The sequence below is a fragment of the Drosophila innubila genome (genome assembly GCF_004354385.1).
Source record: "Drosophila innubila isolate TH190305 chromosome 2R unlocalized genomic scaffold, UK_Dinn_1.0 1_C_2R, whole genome shotgun sequence".
Taxonomy (NCBI): Eukaryota; Metazoa; Arthropoda; class Insecta; order Diptera; family Drosophilidae; genus Drosophila; species Drosophila innubila.
In genome coordinates, this window is record NW_022995374.1 from 11,551,748 (window position 1) to 11,576,455 (window position 24,708).

At 40.9% G+C, this 24,708-nt stretch overlaps 3 protein-coding genes across 3 annotated transcripts; all 3 read left to right on the plus strand.

Annotated features, from left to right (window-relative positions):
- The first annotated feature begins 1,292 nt into the window (after positions 1 to 1,292).
- LOC117783380 (protein patched) lies at positions 1,293 to 20,512 on the plus strand. The gene is made up of 6 exons (XM_034620768.1): positions 1,293 to 2,302; positions 14,738 to 15,291; positions 15,358 to 17,311; positions 18,203 to 18,410; positions 18,471 to 18,742; positions 18,816 to 20,512. Exons 1-6 carry the CDS (start codon positions 2,174 to 2,176, stop codon positions 19,689 to 19,691), a joined length of 3,993 nt encoding a protein of 1,330 aa, XP_034476659.1. The 5' UTR covers positions 1,293 to 2,173; the 3' UTR covers positions 19,692 to 20,512.
- On the plus strand, positions 8,932 to 10,936 carry LOC117783382 (pyruvate kinase-like). The gene is made up of 2 exons (XM_034620769.1): positions 8,932 to 9,127; positions 9,256 to 10,936. The coding sequence occupies exons 1-2, from the start codon at positions 9,003 to 9,005 to the stop codon at positions 10,805 to 10,807; spliced, it is 1,677 nt and encodes a 558-aa protein (XP_034476660.1). The 5' UTR covers positions 8,932 to 9,002; the 3' UTR covers positions 10,808 to 10,936.
- Positions 20,513 to 22,481: 1,969 nt separating the features above from the next.
- LOC117784543 (mitochondrial sodium/calcium exchanger protein-like) lies at positions 22,482 to 24,453 on the plus strand. The gene is made up of 6 exons (XM_034622299.1): positions 22,482 to 22,782; positions 22,836 to 22,910; positions 22,969 to 23,460; positions 23,528 to 23,667; positions 23,717 to 23,951; positions 24,151 to 24,453. Exons 1-6 carry the CDS (start codon positions 22,497 to 22,499, stop codon positions 24,432 to 24,434), a joined length of 1,512 nt encoding a protein of 503 aa, XP_034478190.1. The 5' UTR covers positions 22,482 to 22,496; the 3' UTR covers positions 24,435 to 24,453.
- Positions 24,454 to 24,708: the final 255 nt, after the last annotated feature.

Consider the following 24,708-nt stretch of genomic DNA (forward strand, 5'->3'; position numbering starts at 1 on the left):
ATAAGGTGGAGGAGAAGAAAGCATCCTGTTCATAATTTAGTTTTAAAAAACATGCGAAAACAGACATCAAGCACATGTGGCAGACAACAACAACAGTAACAATAACAGGGGCAACAAGAACAACCACATGGAGCTAACAAATTTGCCAACAATTCACAGCCTGCGCAAAACACACACACACATACACACTCGCATATAAAGCCTGCCACGCACGCGCTCCACAGGCACAAATACAAACACACACAACAACAACAACAATAAAAGCTCCACTGGCGTCGACGTCTCGTCGATGCTCGCACAGTTGAAGGCCGGCGTCAAGCAGAAGAGCGGACAGAAGAGCAGGCATAAGAGAAGCTGTGGCGAGGGAGCCTCGGGACCAGAAGAGACCACCCACAATGCCGGCAGCCGCTTTTAATGAAGCAACAACAACAACAGCAACTTTTTATTTGGGTGGTCGAGGCAATAAAAATAACAGCAACAACAACAGAAACAACAGCAATCGCAGCAATAACAATAATAAGAATAAAGCCAGCGGGCGCACGTCTTGCACGTCGTGTGTGGCCAAAGCTAAAACAACAACAACAACAGCAACAAGAAAAATATTAGCCATACGCTGCCCATATCTTGTTTAAACAATTTGCAGCTAGCGCTGTCAAGTTTAACATGAGCGTAACAGTAACGGCTTATGAATAACAGTATCTATGTTAAATAAAACATGCTATTTACACTAGAGCTGTACTCTGGCATTCCCTCGAAATGTTTAATTGAATATTTTAGATTTTACTAAGGGGTTAATAAAATATGTATCTAATGTACTACTACTTAATTATTAACATATCTAAATGATCTGTTGCTCTCGTTTTTGAATAAAATTGTCAGATATATAAATTTCGACATAATCATAATTTTAGAAGTACAGGGTATTAAACTACCACAAAGATGACAAACTGTTAACTACGAGTACGATGTAGCCCTAGTTGCGAGCAGCAGTTGCGCTCAAATCAAAATGGCCGCAGCAGAGCAGACAGAGGGCCAGAGCGAGAGCATAGTAATGAGAATAAGAGAGTCTTAGAGTCACACACAGATACGGCGCGGCGGCAAGTTAATGAAGTTGTACGTCTGGCGGAGCTGCGTCTGCGAGATGTATCTCTCTTTCTCTCTCCATCTATCTGTCTCTCCGACTGCATATAACATGCTCATTTTGAGCTTAACAGTGCCATTTTGAGTTAACAGTAGCGCAAAGTAAAAACAATGTGCAGCAACAACACAAGACGTTTCTGTATCTCTCAGACTGCGTGCGATCCTCGAACGAAACGGTTGAGCTCACTGCGTGAGCGGCACTAACAAAACGCGTTGAATGTAAATTTTTGTATAAGCCGAGCTGAGCTTAAAGTGTTTTTGTATATATACATACAGTAAAGCGGTGTTGAGATACATACATTCTATATGTATATATATTGATCAATATCCAAAACAAAATTAATGAATTAAATGTCAAAAGTAAAACGAAACGTCTACGTGCGCAAAGTGTGTGTGTAAAAAATAAAAAAGTAAAGAGAGCGCAACCGAATGAAAAAAACGTGATGCAGCATTGTGTTGGAAATTGTATCTGAGACGTTCGCGTCGCGTCCAAACGGAAAATATGTGAATTATGTGTGAAAATTGTTAAAATTATTGTGGAAAATGTGCACAAATGCTGAGCCTAAGTAAAGCAATCTTAAACACGAGTCTACATCGAGTTGAAGCTGAAGCGAAGCCAGCAATCACAACAAAACGAAACAGAACAAATGCGAGAAGCAAAGAGAGCGATAACAGCGAGAGCGTAGTGCGGAAATGCTGTTTGCATATGCAACAAAAATGCAGCAAACAATTGAATACATAATTTAAAAAATTCAATTGTTCTTTTTTTTTTTTGAAAACATTAGAAACAAAAATAAACAATACACAAACACAAAAACACACACACACATACGCAGAGACAACTGAAAAGAGCGAACGTGAACTTCAAGCAGATTGGTAGCACTTTTTTGTCGCTGTTAGTTAACAGAATTGCTTAATAGAGCCATCGAAGCAGACACTTTAACAGCTGAGAGAAGGTGCGTTGTTTTTGTGTGTCGCCCTTCGTAACAACTATTACCAATACCAGAAGAATACCCTATACACACATCGAAACATGGATAGGGATAGCCTTCCTCGCGTACCGGACACACACGGCGATGTTGTCGATGAGAAATTATTCTCGGATCTTTACATACGCACCAGCTGGGTGGACGCTCAAGTGGCGCTCGATCAAATTGATAAGGTAAGTGACAAAAAGGATTCCCGACCAAATACTCAACAGTCTCTCTCTTTCCCTTTCCCTCTCTCTCGAGCTAGACAAGCCAAGCTTTAGTTAATGAAGTCATTAAGCCATTCAGACAGTTTTCAATACAATTTATTGCTGATATCTCTCGCCGTTTTTTGTCGCACGTTTGCCGCGTTTCGTTTCGTTTCGTTTTCATTACGTTTTCGGTTTTGCTCAATTTATTTTAATAGAGTTGTTTGGATCTTGACAGAGGGAGGGAAACACGGTTGACAACGGCATCGATCGTTAGCTTTGAGCACATTCGATTTCTTCTTGGTTGTTTCTTTTTCTTAATTTATTAATTACTATGCTTAAGCGCGGTTGCGAATTAAGTTTCGAAATATAAATTGTATGATTCGATTGTTCAATTTAATCAAAGTCTAAATATTTTGTATTTCAAATTAAACTTATTAAAATTAAGCTTAAAGTCTGCAGGCTTCAAAGCGGACAAAATAAGGTATGAAGTTCTTTTTAAACATATAAATATCGTATTCCTCTTCGCTAGCTTTGTCGCTGTTAATTAACATCAAAATGTTACGTAGCATTGCCCACTTTGTATGCTCAGCATAGTTCAAACTTCTAAGACAAAAATAGATCAAAAACACATACATATGTATGTATGTACATACATAGTATGTATGGTTTTCCCACTGACTTTTCAAGCACGTCAACTGTTGCACAAATCAAAGCTTAAGCTATTTTCACTTGGCGCACAGCAGGGCTCAGTTTCCCAGTCCCCCAAGACCTCGGGCTCTAAACTTGATCTCCGTTTGCAGAGCCACAGACAAAAACAACTTCATTATGTTGTGCTACTGTGCAGCGACGTTGTTGCTGGCTGCCTGCATGATTTGCTCTTTGAATTGAGTTAAATTGAGTTTTGCAGCTTTTGTAGTGCTCTGAGAGAAAGAGCTCACATTGACATTTGGACCAATAGATGTAAATGTAAATAAACAAGCTTGACGAAAAGTAAAGTAAATTTGACGAAGCTTAAATGTCAACTGCTAGAGTGAGAGAGAAATAGCTGAATAATCATATTACGATCATTTTCATTAATTGTAACACTTAAATAAGAAAAAGATTTTTTTATAGAGCATGCAACTTTCGTCGTAAATTTGTTCTCAAGTTTTTATCTTTCGTTTTCATGTGCTGCCGCTGTTGTTGTTTTGTGTACTGTTCAGTTTTTTTCTTCATCGTTGTCGTTGCCAAAAGCGTTCTGTTTGTTTTGATGTTGTTGTTGTTGTTGCTGCTGCTGCGGCTGTTGGGGAATTGTAGAGGCCGCCACCGCACACAGCGCGCGTCACGTCAGCTAGAAGAAACACGAACACACACACACACAGGCATACATATCATCATGTGCACGTATGTATGTATGTACGTTTGTATACTTGGCGAGTGCGGGTGGCCCACGACGAAGCAGACAAACACAAAAAAGAAGAGAAAAATAAAAAAAAACCAAAACATTTCACTGACGCACGCGCTTTTGACTGCGCTCAGTAGCCGTCAAACTGTAGCCTGAACTTTTTTCGCTGCTTCTTTGCATCCTCATCCTCATCCTCATCCTCATCCTCGTCCTCGTCCATTGCCTTTTGCGGTGCTTTTTACAACTTGATGTCTTCATTATTGCGCTGCGTCTCTTGCTGCGTCTCTCTCTCTCTCTCTCGTATCTCAATTATTTCTGGTAACGTCTTTGCGCTGCTGTAACGTTACAAAGTTTCTTTGCATTGAACTTCTCGAAAGTCGTCGATCGATCGCTGCAGCATCTCGGCAGCGCAGTTGGCGGCGACTGAGACAGCGATTGCAGCTGAGGTGTGGTCGTGCATTGTTTTTGTTGTTGTCTCCTTTTTGTGGTTGTGTTTTGCTTTTCTTTTTTTGTTGTGGTTGTTTTCTGCTTTGGCCTGTTGTTACTCGTGACGGCGCCGTCGTCATCGACGATGGGCGATTTATTTTAATGACTCAATTTAACGAAATATATTAAGACATTAATATTGTCTAACGAAGCCAGCAACAAAAGCAAAGCAAAGAGCGAAATGCGAGACAACTGAAAATAAAACAACACTAAATGCATTCGTTACCTTTTTGGCTCGTTTCGTCAGGCTATGCAAAATTGCTTAACGATATGTTTATTATATTTTGCATGCCATAAAATAACGAAAAAAAAACCAGAGAGAATAAAAAATAAAACTGTCATTCATTGGGTGCTACTGGGAGGTCTGAGGGTGACGTTTTCATGAATGAGGTGAATGCCAAATTGAGCATTCATATTGATCAATACATATGTTGTTGTTGTATTAAATTAATCATAATTTTCACTTTGTCAATTCATTATCCATTAGTGCGTACCCTGCAACAGTTGTGCACAAAGGGTATGTTGACAATTAGTTTTTGTATCTGACAGATAAAAATTCAACGCTATCAGTTATTTGCCAGTTACAGGGTATCTGACTGTCGATCTGCTTGATTTGGTGCGATGAATCTCATTTACTGTTGCCGTACATTTATTTATGGCAATGCCACACTATGGATGCAAACCATGTACGCTGTAGACGAGGATCATTGTATTTGTATCTATAAGATACATTGGTATATCTACATAGGAATTCATGAATGAAATCGGCGGGGCTACGTCCCTCCCGTCTCCCGTCTCCCCTCAACAAACTGACGCTGTGCCAATTGTAAAGCACACAAAACCACTCAACACAGGAAGTTGAGAAACATTGGCGGCATTTTGAAGAAGTTTCTCGTTGTTGTTGTTGCTGCTGCTGCTGCTGCTGCTGTTGTTGTTGTTGTTGTTGTTGTTCATGTGGCAGTGGGTAACAAATTTGTTTAGTCATGCCGCCCCGATCTTTTCACAACATCATATGAAAAACAAATATTTATGCGTCTCTCCTCCCCTTTTCTTTCTTTTCTTGCTCTGTGTCTGTTGACTTGGCCAAAATCGAAAACCAGTAGCATAAACCCTTAAAACATAAATAAGCAGCTGCTTCGTAATCACTCTGGTAAACACAGCAAGCGAAAAATGTTTTGCATAGTAAATAAATTATAATGTTTACACAGTGAAGATACACAATATCTGAATATATGAACTTTCTTGAAAACTAACTTCTTTTAGAAGATAATACTCTTTCTTAAAATTTTAGGGCATAGTAGTCAACTTCAACTTTCTTTCCATACATGGGAGTAGTCATTTTTAGGCGTACTTCTTTTTTTTTTCGTAAAATTTTGTGAAAATTGAAGACAAGATAGATTGGGTCTTAAGAAACTAGATACTTGCAAACTTTCTTCTTTCATATATACTAAGTTGATCCTCTTTCTTCCCACATTAGGCAGTAGTAATTTGAAGGCGTAGATCAGTTCACATTCTGGGTATTACTCTAGTACTTATCTTCACCCTTTTTGGGAACACTTGAGTAAGAGTCAAGGCGAATATCATCTTAAGGTTTCAGGCAAGGTTAACAACTCCCTTTCTAAGAAGTGTAGAACCAACAGTATTTTTACCTACAACACGCCCAGCATGTTGAATTACAGTTAACTTGTTAAGATGCCGAGCACTTCCTTTCGTTGCCACCCTCGAAATTTGTAGCCCGCAATCTTCCCTCTGTCAACTGTAAGCCGGAAATGCTTGTAGGCGTGAGATATCTTCATCGTTCGACGATTGTTGAGCAACAACATTTCTTTAGCCTTCTCGGAAGCCACATTCGGCTCGTCGGCTCGACTTCAGCCCTCGGCAATGGATCAATTTATGCAGGTACATATCTTCGTTTATACTCCTGAAATGAGACGTGTGTTTGCTTAAGGATTAGTTCGCACACAAGTGTCTCCTTCTCTTCTCTCTCCTGTCTTTCGCTCTTTCTCCACTTGAGACTCGCCCTAGCGGTTCCCTTTGATCTTTCGCTTTATCTGGTCGTGGGGTCGTTAGCTGTTTCTTTCCTTGCTCTGCTTTCCTCTCGCTACTCATAAAGTTATTATTTTGATTATGATTCTTCTCTCTAAATTTATGATTCTCCCTTTTTATCTTGGAAATAACAAATATTTGATCAAAGTGTGACAATGATGTATGTTGGTTACACCTGCTCCACGAGAGATCTTATCAGATCTTATCTTCTTATAATATTTGTTTTGTGATTTGTATTCTTTAGCTGCATTTCAGTCTGCATCTGTTTTGAGTTTTTATTTCACTTCTAAATATCATATACATATTGAAGTTAAGTTGATCGTGAACTTGAAATTCTTGAATTGTAAAAACTTTGTCGTCAATTACACAATGATTTAAAATTCTGTAAACATGTATGCATTCTACCAACCCAAATTTATGGTATAAATATAAATCTTTTACAAATTCAAGTAAATATATAGATCAAATCCGAGATTTTCGAAATTATCAAATTGTAAAGTAAATAATAATCTTAATATTTGATTATATCAAAACCTTCGACCAAAAAAACTAGATCATAAATTAGCGCATAGATCTCTTTGATCCTTTGCCCTATAATCTTCTTGGCAGTTGAGCGATCACTTTTAAGAGCATGTTTCCCTCAATTAAAACTAAAAATACCCACACCGAAAAATGTTTTCGAGTTAGTGCCCCAAATAACACCCACACGTTGCCCCAACAATTGACAGCTCAATTTTGAGACCTCACACCAAACACACACACACAGACACAGACACACACGCGGTCAGACAGAGAGACAACTTTATTGGGGGAACTGGAAGTCGAAATGTGTGTGTTTTTATTTTTTGTACTCAGCTTCATTAGGCCCGGGTACGAGTTGAGTTGAATTGAGTTGACTCAAGACCCGAGACTCGGGACTCGGGCCCTACCTCTGTTTCTGGCCGCACATAAAACTGTTATTGTCTTCATCAGCGTGCCCCAGCAACGGGGCACAGCGACAATAACAACGAACGAACGTAAGACGTAAAAAAAATCAAAAGAATTATGAAGACATTAACTTGACCACACAGCAAGCGGACGGGAACGGCCAGCCGACAAACTGAGAGAAGCAGATAAAAGCAGCAACAACAAGAAGAAGAAATATAAGCAAAGCAACAACAACGAAAAGAGGTACCAAAGGAAAAGAAGACGACGCAGTGACATTGGGCAGAAAATGAGACAGCAACGGAGACAGAAACAGAAACTGAAACGGAGGCTTGAAACTGCGATTGTGACTGCGACTGCGACTGAGACAGAGAGGCAGAGACAGAGACAGAGATACAGAGAGCATAGCGAGTACCGGAAAGAAACATTCAAGCAATAATCACGGAATTCAGTGAAAAAGCAGTTAACGGACAGTGTGGACAAGCAACGGACACACAAACACACACACACACACACATTTATAACTCTCTCGTAGGGCTCAGGCCCAAGTTTGACTTTGAGCCGAGACGCTCGCCCGCTCTCTTTTGCCCTTGCCCTCGCTCGCTCTTCGTTTCGATTTCGATGCGTGTGTACCTGTGTCTCAATGAGACGGAGACGGAGACGGAGACTGAGCGACGTGGCCGCCTTGGCTACCTGACCGACAGACAACATATACATATATGTGTGTGTGTGTATGTGTGTCGGTCTGTTTCGTATGAAAATAATAAAGAAATTAAATTGCTTAAAAGCAAAGCAACAAACCGAGTTGTTGTTGTTGTTGCTGTTTTCGGGCAGGTGAAGTCAAATTTAAAGTTATTGCTGCATTTTTATGACAACCGCCAGTTTAAGTTTATTTTATTTTGTATTTTTTTGTTTATTCGGTTGCAACGCCTACGCCACAAAAATGCTGTTAAAATTAGTCAAAAGCAAAATGAAAAGAACAGCAGCAGCAGCGCAGCTTGGCAACAACGTGCAATTCAAGATGGAACAGATGGCTCTCTGCTGCGCTCTCTTAGACGCAGGCATCCCCTCTCTCACTCTGACGCCTCACTCGCTCTCAGGCTGCTGGCTGTCAGCAATGTTTGTGTTTCGCTCTGTCACCTGTGAAATTGAGAGGGTTGCTGCATAACGGTATCCAGTGAACGAAAAACGTCTGGCGATCTTCTCACGAGCTGTCCAAACAGTTTCAGCTGCTCCAATGACCTTCAAACCTTTTGCTTCTTTTATTTTTGAATGGAGAGCGACGCAATGCCAAAAATTAAAATAAAATATAAAAAGAAATAAATGCTTGCACGCTTGCTGGTCACGTTTAAGAGGCGCCGTAAATTGCCGGCAAATGTCGATTTGCATGCGTCGTCATCGTCTCATTTACTTTATTTTAATTGCCTGGCTAGCAGCAAAACTTGGCGCGTTTAAACATCGTGCGTAACTAAATGTAAACGTTGTGTGTGGTCCCAGATCTGTATCACACACACATACACACACATACAAGTACACACAGACACACAGAATTGCTCTCATGCGGGTTTTGCGGCACATTGAGAGAGAGAGAGAGAGAGAGAAAGAAGTTTTTCTTTGTGTGCACAGTGGTGCTAGACTCAACTTTAAGTGCATTAAAGTTCAACAATGAATTCTTTTATTAATTATTCAGAATAAAAACTTTGAATATTTCAAAAGTCAAGAATTCTCACAATGCCTTGACTTTAAATTATTTCTAAATATTTGTTCACATTACACTGCCTTTTTTATTTGCTGTGCGCTGTTTTTTCATCAATAAAATTCGGAAATAAAACTGAAATTCACATGCATAAAAGCCAGCGACATGCCCTCAATTGTGTATTCAAGAATGCCTTTGCACGGTATACAACTTTTATGGGATCTACACATTTTATGCCAAAGCGTTACGTGAAAAAACTGGGAGAGCAACCGTGAGTTTTTGCTTTTTTTTTTTTTTAAATTCAAAAAGTGTAGTTGCAAAGTGTTGCAAAAGAGTTTGTTGATAGGTGATACTGAAGTCAGGATTGATATATGTATCTCTAAACTGAGCTCTCCATAGAAAGGAAACCAATGTGCAGGCTCACAGTCAGCTGGAACATGCATGCCTCATAGACTATGACCAGAAGCTAACGTTCCCGCGCCTCACTGGTATTATCTGCACGATTGGACCTGCCACACAAAGTGTTGAGATGATTGTAAAACTTCTTGGGGCTGGCATGAATATTGCACGTTTGAATTTCTCACACGGAAGTCATGAGCAGCACGGCGGAACGGTGTCCAAAGTGCGTGAAGCCTGTGAGTTATATTCGCAAAAGTTGGGCTACAAATCCCATACGGCAATTGCGCTTGATACCAAGGGTCCCGAAATACGAACTGGACTCATTGCAGGAAGCGGAACAGCTGATGTGGAGCTGAAGAAAGGTGCAACATTTAAGTTGAGCACCAACCAGGAGTTTCAGGAGAAAGGCACGGTGGAGAAAGTGTATGTCGACTATAAGAATATAACCAAGGTGCTGAAGCCTAAGGATCATGTCTACTTAGATGATGGCCTGATCTCTTTGCTGGTAAAGGATATCAGCGGCGATGACTTGATTTGCGAAGTGGAAAATGGCGGAAAATTAGGCTCACGCAAAGGTGTTAATTTACCCGGCATTGATGTGGATCTTCCCTCTATTTCAGAAAAAGATAAAGAAGATTTAAGGTTTGCGGTAGACCAGAAACTGGATTTTATATTTGCCTCGTTTATTCGGGATGCGAACTCCATTGAGGAGATACGATGTATGCTTGGCGAGAAAGGCAAATATATTAAGATCATATCCAAAATCGAGAACCATCAGGGTATGAAGAACATTGCGGAAGTTATTGAGGCGTCCGATGGCATAATGGTTGCACGCGGCGATCTGGGTATTGAAATACCTGCAGAGAAAGTTTTCCTCGCACAAAAATCCATTTTTGCCCAGTGTAATAGGGCCGGAAAACCGGGAATCTGCGCTACCCAAATGCTAGAGTCCATGATTAAGAAGCCTCGTGCAACTCGTGCCGAACTCTCCGATGTTGCAAATGCGGTGATTGATGGCGCCGATTGTGTCATGTTATCTGGGGAAACGGCTAAGGGTGAATATCCGCTGGAATGTGTTGAGACCATGACCCGGGTATGCCGTGAGGCCGAAGCCGCCATTTGGAGCGATAACCTCTTTGATGATCTGATAAATGCCAATGATGACGCAGTAGACCTAGAAAGTGCCCTGATAATATCTGCCGTCAGTGCGGCCATTAATGGAGATGTCCGAGCTATTATAGTGCTTACCTCCACAGGACGTACGACTTTTAAGTTAAGCCGATATCGTCCGCCATGTCCCATTATCAGTCTCATTGCGGGAAATGATCTGATTGCGCGTCAGTCAAATCTTTATCGTGGCATTTTCACGATCAGCTACGAAAGCGGATCCAATAATGCTGGAGGAAAGAAATCAGTTGAAGATCGCCTTAAACTTGGCATAAAGGTGTCCAAGGATGCGGGTATTATCAAGGACAATGATCCAGTTGTCATTGTTACAAGCTTGCAATCTGGGAGCGGTCTTAGCAATTCCATGCGTATGATCTATGTATAATTTATGTGAAACCCAAGCTTAACCTCCAGAAAGTTATGTAAATGCATTGATATTTTGAGTACGCTTTTTTTACTTAAAATATGTATTAATTACTATAATCTCAAGAATAGATAGCAAATTTTAAGTGAATATACTCTCTTAACTTTTACTTTATTTTAAAGTATGATGATAAACAATGAATCAAAATCATCATTCATAAAAGATTTTTTTATGATCCCATTCAATAAGTGGAACAAAATGTCGTATATTTGGATTATGCAGACCAAATAAGCATATCTATGAATATATACATATAGTCGATTCAAATGAGTAATATGATAATTACAAATTGACTGGGTGGTCCCGTACGTCGAGACATATATTGAGTTTCGTTTTATGCTAAAAATGCTTTTGCATTCGTTTTTTATGGCGGCATAACTATAACTGGCCCCCTCTCATATTCAAATTATGGATCGCGCCTTAATCGTAGGCTGTATTATTTATTCTGTCATTTTTTTTCCTTCTCTTTTTTTCGTCTTTTGCTGGGCATGGAAATGTTTTCATATTTAGATACTTCTACTTATAATGTGCCGTGTAATTAAGTAGTCAAAGCCCGTGGGGGGTGTCTGGCTCTCTGGTAAATTATTCATATGTCAGACTGGGCACGAACTCTATGATTGATTAGTGCGTCAGAGAACTAACTTTAAGTTTTCTAAGAGCTGGTAAATGTTATAAAATCGTACAAGTCTACAGAGCCATTGTATTAAAAATTAAAATGAAACTAATTGAGCAACTCATTGTGCATTTCTACTTTTTTGCTTTACTTCAAAAGTATTGCTTTTGTATTTGATTTTCTTTTTGGTTTGCTACACAATGCACCTGTCACACTGTCAAGACGCAATGTTGCCGTCTCGTTCGCGCGCATTCGACACATTCGGCACAGCTGTGCGCAGTGCATGTCAAACTGTGCGCTGGGATTAGACATGCGCAGCGGATTAGGACCGAAATGCGCATTTCTAATGAAGTTGTTCCCAGTTGTAGACCTTACAAAGAAAATGCAGCACATACAATTTAATGCTTTACTAAAGGCAACAACAGCAACAACAACAACTACAGCAGCCACAGAAACAACAACAGCAACATGAAAGCAAACTCTGCAGAGGCCATAAATCAATTTGTGACATTTCCTCACGACGTCGACGTTAACGTTGGCAGCGACAGCGACAGCAGCTGCGGGTGTGCGAGCAGGCAGAAAAGAAAAGGAACAACAACGACAGACAAAAGATTGATGATATGTCACATGGGCAGGCAACATTTGGCGCAGCTTGTTTGTGCAGAGAGAGCGAGAGTGGGATGCAAGATGAAAGATGGATGAGAGTGGGGAAAGAGAGAGAGCTGGCTGACAAGCGTTAACAGCGCCAGCCGCTGTGATGGCTCAATCAAGAAGCGTCGACTGCACAGTTTGAGCTGCACTGCAGTGTGGCTGCCGAATCTAGATTAAGTTTATTTTTAGTTAATGCAGTTGCCGTTGCTGTTTTTGTTGCTGCCGCTGCTGCTGCTGCTGCGACCTGCGGCATTACAACATTGTTGCGCCCCGCACAGTGATTCCAAGAATTTTGTGCGTCTCTTGCTTTATTTTGTTTAGGTTTTTGTGTCTGGCCAGGGAAAAACATTCTTTTAGGCTACACAAATTATGGAAAAATTCCACGAACATTGCAATCGTCGCAGTCGCCACATGCGGCGCGACGGCAGCAGCTTGAAAGAGACGCCGCCGCAGACGAAGTCGCAGTTGCTGTTGTTGTTGTTGTTGTTGGTGTTAGTGTTGCCGTCAATGACTTAATTAATAGCGACAAAGTCAAAGCCGCTTTTGAGTTTGAATTTTGCGGAAATGACACAAAGTCGCGACATGGACTGCATAAATAAGAAGCAGCAGCAGCAGCAGGAAGTGTGACAACACTCTTTTGCTCTCTCCACTCTCTCTCTCTCTTGCTGTTGGCACACCTAGAAATGCCAGGCATAACTTGAAAAGCAAACACAGACATTAAGCGCAGGCAGCTAACCTTTTGGCATGCCTTATTTATGGCTGACTCCCGCAATGCTTGCCACACGGTCCAGTCTGTCCAGCCTGTCCGTCTGCCCCTCGAACTTGCCACAGCTACGTTAACGGTAGTCATAAACTGCCTGCCCAGCAACAATAAAGCCGTCTTCCTTGCAGTCAATGCCACTTAAGTCATTTTTCAGCTTTGCGCTTTTTACAAAATCAACAACAACAACAACAACAGCAACAGCAACAACAAACAACAATTGCTGCGTGAGCACGAAACTAAAAACCTAAAACTTGACTTGCACCTCTAATGGCCAGGCCATTTCACTGTACCGGAAAATCTGTGAAAAGCGATAAAAGCAAAAGGAACTTTATAGAAAACAACAACAACAACTACAATAACAAAGTAGAGCCCAAGATTGAGACGCTTCGAGCTCGAGTTTGGAATGTGTTGTGTTGTGTAGCTGAGACTGAGACTGAAACTTTAACAGAGGCTGGGTGCGGCGATAGTTGCACGTTGCACAGTGGAACGCAGCTGATGAGCAAGTTAGCGAGCAGACAAAAATGTACTTGAAGTTATTACCAAAAAAGAAAAATCTTAAAATACATTAGTGTACTAAGCAGAAAACATAATAAAATACTATACTATACCATGGTCATACAAAATTTAAAAAGTTTAGTGTTATGAAAAAAAAGCATTAAAATAATTAAAATTTCATTAGATTCTACATCAGAGTGTGTAAAATGGCATTTTTAATTTCAGCTACTTTTATTCACAGAAATTATGCACTATTTTATTAAAATAAAACTATTTCAAATTAAATTATGTTCTAGCAAAGTTTTTTATTTAACTGAAACGGTTTTCATAATTTTATATACATATATTATTAAATAAATAAAATATATTATTAAATAAAGTCTATTTCATATGCACAGAATCATAAATTAAATTTATGTTCTAGCAAAATGTTGTATTTAATTGAAACGGTTGTCATAATTTGATGTACATATATTATTAAATTATTAAATAAAAAAAGATATATTATTAAAAAATGTAAACATTTAACAAATTTTGAAATCAAATTTAATTAAATGCTAAATTCTTCAAGACATATTTTATTCTTTAGTATGCCAAATTAATTATTTACTAGATTTTGAAATTAAATTTAACTAATTGGTAAATTCTTCAAGACATATTTTATTCTTAATTATGCCAAACTAATTATATAGTTAATTAATAAAATGGATAACAATGTGTGATTTTTAGTGATTGGAATTAGCCTAATTAAATTTTATTTTCTTTTTAATCATTTTTATAACAGTAATATTGTGGAGAAAGTCTAAAGTTATACATTTGTACATACGTTATAACTAAAGTAAAACGAATTTTAACAGACTGATTGATCGATTTTTTAATACAGATTTCTAAGCAATTGCGACCCACTGTGCAATGACTGTGCGATTAAAGGTTCCATTCGATTGAGACGTTAGCGCGCTTCTCATTATTTGGGCCTCGATTTCCGTGCAACGCCGATCAGCAGGGGGAATATAGAGATGGGGAATGGTGTAGAGGGGGGAAGAGGAGGAGTGGGGATAAAGCCAGCTTGGTGGGTCTTCTGGGCAGCGGTTCCAATTGCCAAACAGACGATTATAGACGTTGAGGCTCGGCGTCTTGTGTTGTTTTGTTTTTGTATGGAATGGAATGGGTTGGGATGGAATGGGAAGATGATGAGGATGTTGATGATGATGATGATGATGATGACTTGGTCGCAGATGCTACGAAAACATATAAATTATATGGCTGCGGTTTTTTGGGCCACACGCTGTTTCGTTATAATTTTAATGCGTTATTTATGGCATGAACAAGAGAAAATACAACAACTCTCTCTCTCTCTCTCTCTCTTTAGGGTAAAGCGCGTGGCAACCGCACGGCAATCTATCTGCGTTCAGTATTCCAATCCCACCTCGAACAACTTGGCAGCTCGGTGCAGAAGCATGCGGGCAAGGTGCTCTTTGTGGCCATCCTGGTGCTGAGCACCTTCTGTGTGGGCTTGAAGAGTGCCCAGATCCACTCGAAGGTGCATCAGCTGTGGATACAGGAGGGCGGAAGACTTGAGTCCGAGCTGGCCTACACACAAAAGACAATTGGCGAGGATGAGTCCTCGACGCATCAGCTGCTCATCCAGACAGCGCACGATCCGAATGCATCTGTACTGCATCCGCAGGCGCTGCAATCGCATCTGGAGGTGCTCATGAAGGCGACGGCGGTCAAAGTGCACATGTACGACACGGAGTGGGGATTACGGGACATGTGCAACTCACCGACGACGCCCAGCTTCGAGGGACACTATTATATTGAGCAGATCCTCAAGCATTTGATACCATGCTCCATTATAACGCCACTGGATTGCTTCTGGGAGGGCAGTCAGCTGCTGGGACCCGAAACTCCCGTCTATATACCGTAAGTGTACAGCGAATCCTCTCGAGAAATGACTCCTGCTCACCCATTTCCCTTCTCCATCCACAGTGGCCTCAATCAACGCCTCATGTGGAGCACCTTGAATCCCTCGGAGGTTATGCAGTTCATGAAACAACAAATGTCGGATCAGAAGATTAGCTTTGACTTTGACACCGTGGAGCAGTACATGAAGCGCGCAGCGATTAGTAGTGGCTACATGGAGAAGCCATGTCTGAATCCCCTGCATCCCTCGTGCCCGGACACGGCGCCCAACAAGAACAGCCCCACACCGCCGGATGTGGGTGCGATCCTCTCGGGCGGCTGCTATGGCTATGCGGCCAAGTATATGCACTGGCCGGAGCAGCTGATTGTGGGCGGGGCGCAGAGGAATCGCAGCGGACATCTGCGGAAGGCCAAGGCACTGCAGACGGTGGTGCAGCTGATGACGGAGAAGGAGATGTACGACCAGTGGCAGGAGAACTACAAGGTGCATCACATTGGCTGGACACAGCAGAAGGCGGCGGAGGTGCTGAATGCCTGGCAGCGCAACTTCTCCCGCGAGGTGGAGCAACTGCTGCGCAAGCAATCTCGCATTGCCACCAACTACGACATCTATGTGTTCAGCTCGGCCAGCCTGGATGACATTCTGGCCAAGTTCTCGCATCCCAGTGCGGTTAGCATTGTCATTGGTGTCGCTGCCACAGTGATCTATGCCTTCTGCACGCTCCTCCGTTGGCGGGATCCGGTGCGTGGCCAGAGCAGCGTCGGCGTTGCCGGAGTGCTGCTCATGTGCTTCAGCACGGCGGCGGGATTGGGTCTGTGTGCCCTGCTGGGCATTGTCTTCAATGCGGCGAGCACTCAGGTGGTTCCCTTCCTGGCCCTGGGTCTCGGCGTGGATCACATCTTCATGCTGACGGCGGCGTATGCGGAGAGCAATCGCAAGGAGCAAACGAAACTGATACTGAAGAAGGTCGGACCCAGCATACTGTTCAGTGCCTGCAGCACGGCGGGATCCTTCTTTGCCGCCGTCTTCATTCCGGTTCCGGCCCTGAAAGTCTTCTGCCTGCAGGCGGCCATCGTCATGTGCTTCAATCTGGCGGCAGCTCTCCTGGTTTTTCCCGCCATGATCTCTTTGGACTTGCGTCGTCGCACCGCCGGACGTGCGGACATCTTCTGCTGCTGTTTTCCCGTGTGGAAGGAGCAGCCACGGTCCCCATCACTGACCATGAACAACAACAATATTCGGGGATCTCGTCACGTCAAGAACTGCAACAATATGCGTTCCTCGGGTCAACTGCAGCAGCAGCAGCAACAACAACAACAACAGCCTGCCCAGAATCCGCTGCTGGAACCACGTGCTGTGGGTGGCGTCGCCAGCTCCCTGCCCTCCTTTTCCCTCGCCAACTTTGCATTCAAGTATTACACGCCCTTCCTCATGCGCAGCTGGGTCAAGTTTCTGGCCGTGATGGGATTCCTGTGTGCCCTCATCTTCAGCCTGTACGAGGCGACGGCTCTGCAGGATGGCCTGGACATCATTGACCTGGTGCCGAAGCACAGCAACGAGCACAAGTTCCTGGACGCACAGTCGCGTCTCTTTGGATTCTACAGCATGTATGCGGTTACCCAAGGGAACTTCGAGTATCCGACGCAGCAGCAACTGCTCTGCGATTACCACGAAGCCTTCGTACGTGTTCCGCACGTGATCAAAAATGATAATGGCGGACTGCCCGACTTTTGGCTGATTCTCTTCCGCGACTGGCTGACGAATCTGCAGCGGATCCTTGATGACGCCGTCGCCGACAGGACTCTGACCACGGAGGGATGGCATCCAAATGCCAGCAGTGATGCTATACTCGCCTATAAGCTGATTGTGCAGACGGGACATGTCGATAATCCCGTGGACAAGAACCTGGTGGTCACCAATCGCCTGGTGTCCAGCGAGGGCATCATCAATCCAAAGGCCTTTTACAATTATCTCTCCGCCTGGGCCACCAATGATGTGTTCGCCTATGGAGCCTCCCAGGTAGGTTCCTCCAACTGAGCGATATCCTTAAATAATACCAAGAATAACAAAATTCGAAATCCAAAACTAGAAAACATTTAAATTGGAAAGAAATATTTATATAAGGAAGTTAAAACAAGAAAAGACGTATTTGAAAATATTTTATTAAAATTCTTTTCATATTAGAATTTCCTAATTATATGTTACCCGTTACTTAAAAGATAAATAAAAGGGTATATTGTGTTCGTTGGAATGTACATATGTAACAGGGAGAAGGTCACTTCCCCGACCCCATAAAGTATATATATATATTCTTGATCAGCATTAACAGCCAAGTCGATATAGCCATGTGAGTCTGTCCGTCTGTCTGTCTGTCCGTCGGTCCGTGTAAGAGCCTAGATCTCGGAGACTATAAGATATAGAGATACCAAATTTGGCATACAGATTTCTATAGACCCCACGCAAGTCAAGTTTATTTTAAACTTTGGACACGCCCCCTTTCGCTCCCTCAAATCGCGAAAAACCACCACACCCATAGTTTTTATGGTAATTAACGTTATCTCTTAATATTATCTATAATATCACTTAACCGCAGCAAGATCGAACAATTAGAACGGGAGTAATAGCTAACCAAAGTTATTAATAAAGTTATTATTTCAATCCAATGACCTAAGATTATGCAGTAGTTTTTATTAGGTAGTAAATTCTTTAAAGTACTTTTATATGTATTGGAAAAATTAACGGGTATCCTATGGTCTGAATATTTTTTGTGTTTCATATTCCTAACTTTTGGTATTTTGGTTTGCATCCTTATTTTGGATTCCTTACATTTTTTTGTTTTCATTGTTTGCTTTTTGCTCTTTTTTTAAATTTCTTTAACATTAATTAACTCATTATTTTGTTGAATTGCAGGGCAAACTGTATCCGGAACCGCGTCAGTATTATCATGCGCCCACCGAGTATGATCTGAAGATACCCAAGAGTCTGCCCCTGGTCTATGCCCAGATGCCCTTCTATCTGCACGGTCTGACGGACACCTCGGAGATAAAGACATTGATTGGTCACATTCGTGATTTGAGCGTGAAGTACGAGGGCTACGGACTGCCCAATTATCCATCAGGTAGGTGTTGGCACTGGAATACCCGTTGATATGCTTACTCATTGAGTTCTTTTTCCTTAGGCATTCCCTTCATCTTCTGGGAACAGTACATGACGTTGCGCTCCTCGTTGGCTTTGATTTTGGTCTGCGCCTTGTTGGCTGCCCTGGTTTTGGTCTCGCTTTTGCTGCTCTCGGTCTGGGCTGCTGTGCTGGTCATCATCACGGTGTTGGCCTCGCTTGTGCAAATCTTTGGCGCCATGACACTGTTGGGCATCAAATTGTCGGCCATTCCCGCCGTCATACTCATCCTGGGCGTGGGCATGATGCTCTGCTTCAATGTGCACATCTCGCTGGTAAGTCTCTCTTTATTATTATATTACTTAAAACTAATTAAACTAATTGCATAATCTGTTCTTCTTTTCGCAGGGTTTCATGACATCCGTGGGCAATCGACAGCGTCGGATTCATCTGGCGATGCAGCTGTCGCTGGGTCCCTTGGTGCATGGCATGCTCACCTCCGGCATGGCAGTCTTTATGCTGTCCACATCTCCGTTTGAGTTCGTCATCCGTCACTTTTGCTGGCTGCTGCTCGTCGTGCTCTGTGTGGGCGCCGGCAACAGCCTGGTGGTGTTTCCCATTCTACTGAGCATGCTGGGACCGGAGGCGGAACTGGTGCCACTGGAGCATCCGGATCGCATCTCGACACCTTCTCCTGTGCCCATGCGCAGCAGCAAGCGTTCCAACAAGTCGTTCATTGTGAACGGATCACGTGGATCGTCGCGTAACTCCGGATCGAATAATTGTCACAAGGCACATCATTATCACAAGGATATCAACATAAATGATCCATCGCTGACAACGATTACGGAGGAGCCGCAGTCCTGGAAGTCCAGCAACTCATCGATACAAATGCCCAACGATTGGAGTGCGCCTCCAACGCCGACGCATCATCATAATCATCTAAACAATCATTACATGAACAATATCAACTACCAGCATCGTGAACGTGAACGTGAGCGTGAAAGGGAATGGGAACGGGAGCGTGATCCAACGCATCCCTCGTCATCGTCCAGCTCGAATTGTTCGTATGCGGGACCGCCGCCCTCGTATCACAAGTTGTCGCAGCCCTCGTTGGGCAGCTATCCGCCACCGGAGCTGCAGAGCATTGTGGTGCAGCCGGAGGTGACCGTCGAGACGACGCATTCGGATAGCAATACCACCAAGGTGACGGCCACGGCCAACATTAAAGTGGAGCTGGTAACACCGGGACGTGCGGTGCGCAGTTATAACTTTACGAGTTAGCCCTGGTTAGCCCATTAGTTCCTGTAGCCATTAACTAACGTCTAAACTATGTATCTCTATCTATAAACAAAAGTATCTTTAAACTCTATTTGTAACTGTTACTCTAACTGTATCTTAATCCTGTATATGTATATGTGTATGTATATGTGTATGCATGTTAGTTAATTTCCATTTATACATATATGTCTGTGTATATATGTATGTATGTGTGTCTAGAATATATATATATATATCTATATATATAAAGAAAGCAGCTGCTAAGCTCCATTGTATGTATGTATTTAGTACTTAAGGCATTTTTATACATAGAGTTATTTATTGTAACACCCACACACACACACACACCAATACACACACACACAAACACAGCTATGTACTTATACATATGTATATCGGGGCATTTCAACATGTCCCGTTTTCAACGCGAGATTCAAATATCAAACCAACCCACACTAGTAATTTATAGCATTTAATTTAGTTTAAATATGTACATAAAACACAAGGACTTGAACCAAAATAGTATCGCTTAAAAAAATATAAAAAAAACAAACAAAAAACACATAAACAATGAATGTAAGAATAAAACAAAAACAAAACAAAAAAAAAAACAACAAACGAAGAGAAATTTACTAAAATAACAAACAAAATGAAATGAAAAAACCATCCCGTAGATACTTACACTACCAAAATTCTTATTGATTAAAGGACAATGCGATGAACAAGGACAAGAACTGTATGTCCTGTTTACAATTAACACACATTATATACAGTTCTTAAAAAGCGAAAGCATTTAAATAAAACGAAACAATTTGTAAAGCGAATTCTCATTACTTGTATTTATTTAACAGAAATTCTTTATTTTCTTTTTGTAACGTTTTATTAGGTTTTATATAGTTAGGTATGATTAAAAACAGATTGCTGGATTTCTTACAATTCAAAATATAAATAAAACTAAATTGATTTTATTTATATTTATAAAATTTATAGCAAAGAATCAAACCGAAACCTAAGTTGTTTTATGCCAACTACGATATAAGAAGTTAAATAAAAGTGAAAACTTGAGAATTTAAATTTTGAATTTTCAAAATTTCAAAGGCTTCCCCCCTTACCATCCAAATCGAATCTTGGTCGAAAATAATAAATTTTTCTAAATAAACAAAATTTTAATACAGAATGTATTTAGAGGCCAAATCATGATCAAAATGACATTCCGCTTGAAAATCGGTAAAGTTTTACCAAAGTTATGACAGTTCAAAGTCGCTCAAGTCTCTGACCTAGCAGCGTTACAAGTCAAAATATTTCTTCATTTTGACATGATTTTTTACAAAAAAATGAAAGGTCTCAGAATCAAGTTTAAAGTGTTGTTTTATACTAATTACGATATAAAGAGTTGATTAAAAGTGAAAACTTGAGATTTAAAATTTTGAATTTTCGAAATTTCAAAGGGGGGACCCTTAGCATCAAAATCGAATCTTGGTCGAAAATAAATAATTTTTCAAAATGAACAAAATTTGAATACAGAATGAATTTAGAGGCCAAATCATGATCAAAATGACATTCCGCTTGAAAATCGGTTCAGTTTTGATCAAGTTATGACAGTTTGAAGTTGGTCAGACTGCGGATTTAACCACTTTACAAGTCAAAATTTTTGTTCAATTTCACATGATTTTTTACAAAAAAATGAAAGGTCTCAGAATCAAGTTTAAAGTGTTGTTTTATACTAAATACGATATAAAGAGTTGATTAAAAGTGAAAACTTGAGATTTAAAATTTTGAGTTTTCGAAATTTCAAAGGGGGGACCCTTAGCATCGAAATCGAATCTTGGTCGAAAATAATTAAGTTTTCTAAATTAACAAAATTTGAATGCAGAATGAATTAAAATGCCAAATCATGATCAAAATGACATTCCGCTTGCAAATCGGTTCAGTTTTGATCAAGTTATGACAATTTGAAGTTGGTCAGACTGCGGATTTAACCACTTTACAAGTCAAAATTTTTGAAAAAACTTGAGATTTAAAATTTTGAATTTTCGAAAGCATCAACATAGAACCATGGCTTCGATAGTCGAAAAATAATAAAATTTTCTGAATGCCAGAAATTTAAATGCAGTATGAATAAAGAACCCAAATCATGATCAAAATGGCATTCCGATTGAAAATCGGGTCAGTTTTCATCAAGTTATGACAGTTTGAAGATTGTCAAACTGTTAGTTTCGGTTAACGGTTCCGATACCGGTTACGGTGATATTCCCTGAATTGCAGTACAAAGCTTTGATTTAAACTTCAGAAATGAGACACCGACTTGACATTAATCGATTGTCAATCCATATTTTCAAATTGATTACATTCAGACAATAAATTTAGAAGGCCAGTAATATGACAATATGACAAGCTTAGACGATGAGTTCAAGTACTTTCTGTCAAACGTACGTATTCCATGTGGCATGCAACACAACTGAGATAATCTCGAGATAACAACGATCCACAGATGAGTTGCCAGAGTGTTTTGCGATTGCCGTATGAAACACGTTGCATGATGAGCAAAAGGACGCAGAATTGCAATAGAATCGTTAATTACTTTAATTACTTTGAGATGATGTACTGTTTCTTCAACATTCATGATCAGACAACTGAAATCTGTGTGATGTTCCTGTTCGTCCTAATTGTCATCAGTTATTTGATTCTCATGTCCATTGTGGTGGATTCATAGTGAGTTTCGTGCATTTCAAATGGACCAACTTCCCCATTAAGGAAACCAATCGTAGTTTTATGCCAGTCTTGAAGATTCTGTCGGTAAAGCTGCAGATGAATGAGGAACTGGCTGGAGCAACATTGTTGGCCTTTGGCAGCTCCCTTCCAGATTTGGTGGCCAATCTGATGCCGATTCGTGCCGAGTCCGCGTATTTCGATGGAACCATCGGAGATGCCGTGGTTATAGTGTTATTGTGTGGCGGTCTCATCTGTTATATGAAGCCCTTTAAGATGGATGAATATGTTATAGTGCGGGAATTGTTGTTCCTGCTGCTGTCCGTGGAATTATTACGATTCCTCATCTTCGATGGGGATAGCATCAGCCATACAGATGGCATAAGTATGTGTTTAATGATATGATATGATGATTATATAACACTATCAAGTCCACAGTCCTGCTCTCCGTTTATCTGATTTACTTGATCATCATTATAGCCGATCTCAAGTTGTTGCGGTTTACCATAAGGCGTAAGATATACTCTTCCAAGCATTAGTTATATCCAATTTACAGGTTTTCCTTTTACAGAGCTGCGCAGGCAAATAGCAAACTTGGAACGACAACCGATTTCCACAGAACGCGACAGGAAGCTGAGAAAGAAGATAAGCAATTTGAAAAATCTAATTCAACACGAATTTATGCACATACGGAGGAAGTCTCTACGTGGAACGGGAGAGTCTTCAAGTAACATCCAGATGATAGGCGCACCATTTGCCCATTCCAAGCCGGAACCCGTGGACTATGAGGCAACACGCACCATTCTGCACAGCAAGAAGAATGCCAAGAATCTGTTTCTTTGGGGTGACTTTCTGGACTCACTGAATCCCATTGATGCCACGGACTGGAAGTTGGCCGGTCCCTTCCAGCGTGTGTTCATCGTCATCCGCTCACCGATGCTCCTGATTGTCACCATCTTTGTGCCTGTGGTGGACTACGAGCGGTACAAACATGGCTGGAGCAAGTTGCTCAACTGCACGCAGATCATCACGAATCCCTTTATCCTGATAACCGCCATACATTGTAAGTACTTCTTTTATAAACTGGTGACTCTTTAATACTCCCTCTCTCTCTCTCTTTCTTTATTCAGCCAAGTTTGTCAGTGTATACAGTTCGTGGTACGTCGACTTTAACATCAACTATGCCAAGTGGTCTCTGCTCCTCTCCGTTCCCCTGGCCCTATTCACCTTCTTTCATGCTCGCACTGATATGCCACCTCCATATCATATCGTAAGTGTCATTCATTAAAGTAACAACATTACTTAACACACAGTTACAGCTTTTTATTGTGCTGAGTAGCACTAGTTCCTTGGTCATCATCGTATTTTGCACTGGCGAAATCGAAGTACTCATTTCCATTGTGGGCATCGTTTTTAATTTAAGTGAACACTTCTTGAGCATCACTTTCGGATCGGTGGGAAATGCGGTCATTAATTTAATGGCTTCCTTTGCCATGACAATGCAGGGCTATGAGAGAATGGCTTTTACAGCCGTCTTTGCTGGACCATTTTTTAGTAAGTAAACAACTTTTAAAGTACACAAATCATTTGTAACGGTTATCTATGTGCTGCCACCTTGTTAAACAATGAATTAAGTGTTGCCACCTTGTCAAATAATGTCTTGCCAATTTAAGTGATGCCACCTTTTGCATTTGATTGATCTGGCGCATTTTAAAAGATTTAAAATTTTAAAAAACTTTTTTGCTCATTTCAGATATTGTCGTTAGCATGGGCATCACCTTCCTATTCAATGAGAATGTGCGTCTGAAGGGAGCATCAACATGGTTAAATGGAGAACATGGCGACAATTGCTATATATTTATATTGATAACCATAGTCAGCACATTATGGTGGTGCTTGACATTTAATTTCATCGCACGACGCTCGTCTGCAATATTTTATTGGATATTATTTGTACTCTTTATTGTTTATGCGATTGCTGTTGAGTGGGATTTGGTGCATGATATGACTAAAGATGTAATGTTTCCGCCCAAATAACTAAATACACCTAATTATAGAAATTTGTCTGATTAAATTCAGTAAAAATCCATGTTTTCAATCAACTTCTACAAACATTTAAATCCGAAACTAATTACTATAGCTACGCCAAGAACCCACATCAACTCCGAATAAAATGCAGTCATGTCTTATAGGAGGTGTATGTCTTAACTTATTTTGGGTGGATGTCTAAGCTAGTCGATTCGTTAAGTAAGGAATTTTGTTTTGTGGGTATTTTCGTTAATTTTTAACTGTGGCAACGCCAAAAACATGC

Excerpts from the sequence above, each read along its gene's own strand:
- LOC117783380 (XM_034620768.1), top strand. The coding sequence starts at position 2,174 with ATGGATAGGGATAGCCTTCCTCGCGTACCGGACACACACGGCGATGTT. Across the intron at positions 17,312-18,202 it reads TCGCCTATGGAGCCTCCCAG|GGCAAACTGTATCCGGAACC; the intron begins GTAGGTTCCTCC and ends GTTGAATTGCAG. Across the intron at positions 18,411-18,470 it reads ACTGCCCAATTATCCATCAG|GCATTCCCTTCATCTTCTGG; the intron begins GTAGGTGTTGGC and ends CTTTTTCCTTAG.
- LOC117783382 (XM_034620769.1), top strand. The coding sequence starts at position 9,003 with ATGCATAAAAGCCAGCGACATGCCCTCAATTGTGTATTCAAGAATGCC. Across the intron at positions 9,128-9,255 it reads AAAAAACTGGGAGAGCAACC|AAAGGAAACCAATGTGCAGG; the intron begins GTGAGTTTTTGC and ends AGCTCTCCATAG.
- LOC117784543 (XM_034622299.1), top strand. The coding sequence starts at position 22,497 with ATGAATGAGGAACTGGCTGGAGCAACATTGTTGGCCTTTGGCAGCTCC. Across the intron at positions 22,783-22,835 it reads CAGCCATACAGATGGCATAA|TCCTGCTCTCCGTTTATCTG; the intron begins GTATGTGTTTAA and ends TCAAGTCCACAG. Across the intron at positions 23,668-23,716 it reads TGCCACCTCCATATCATATC|CTTTTTATTGTGCTGAGTAG; the intron begins GTAAGTGTCATT and ends ACACAGTTACAG.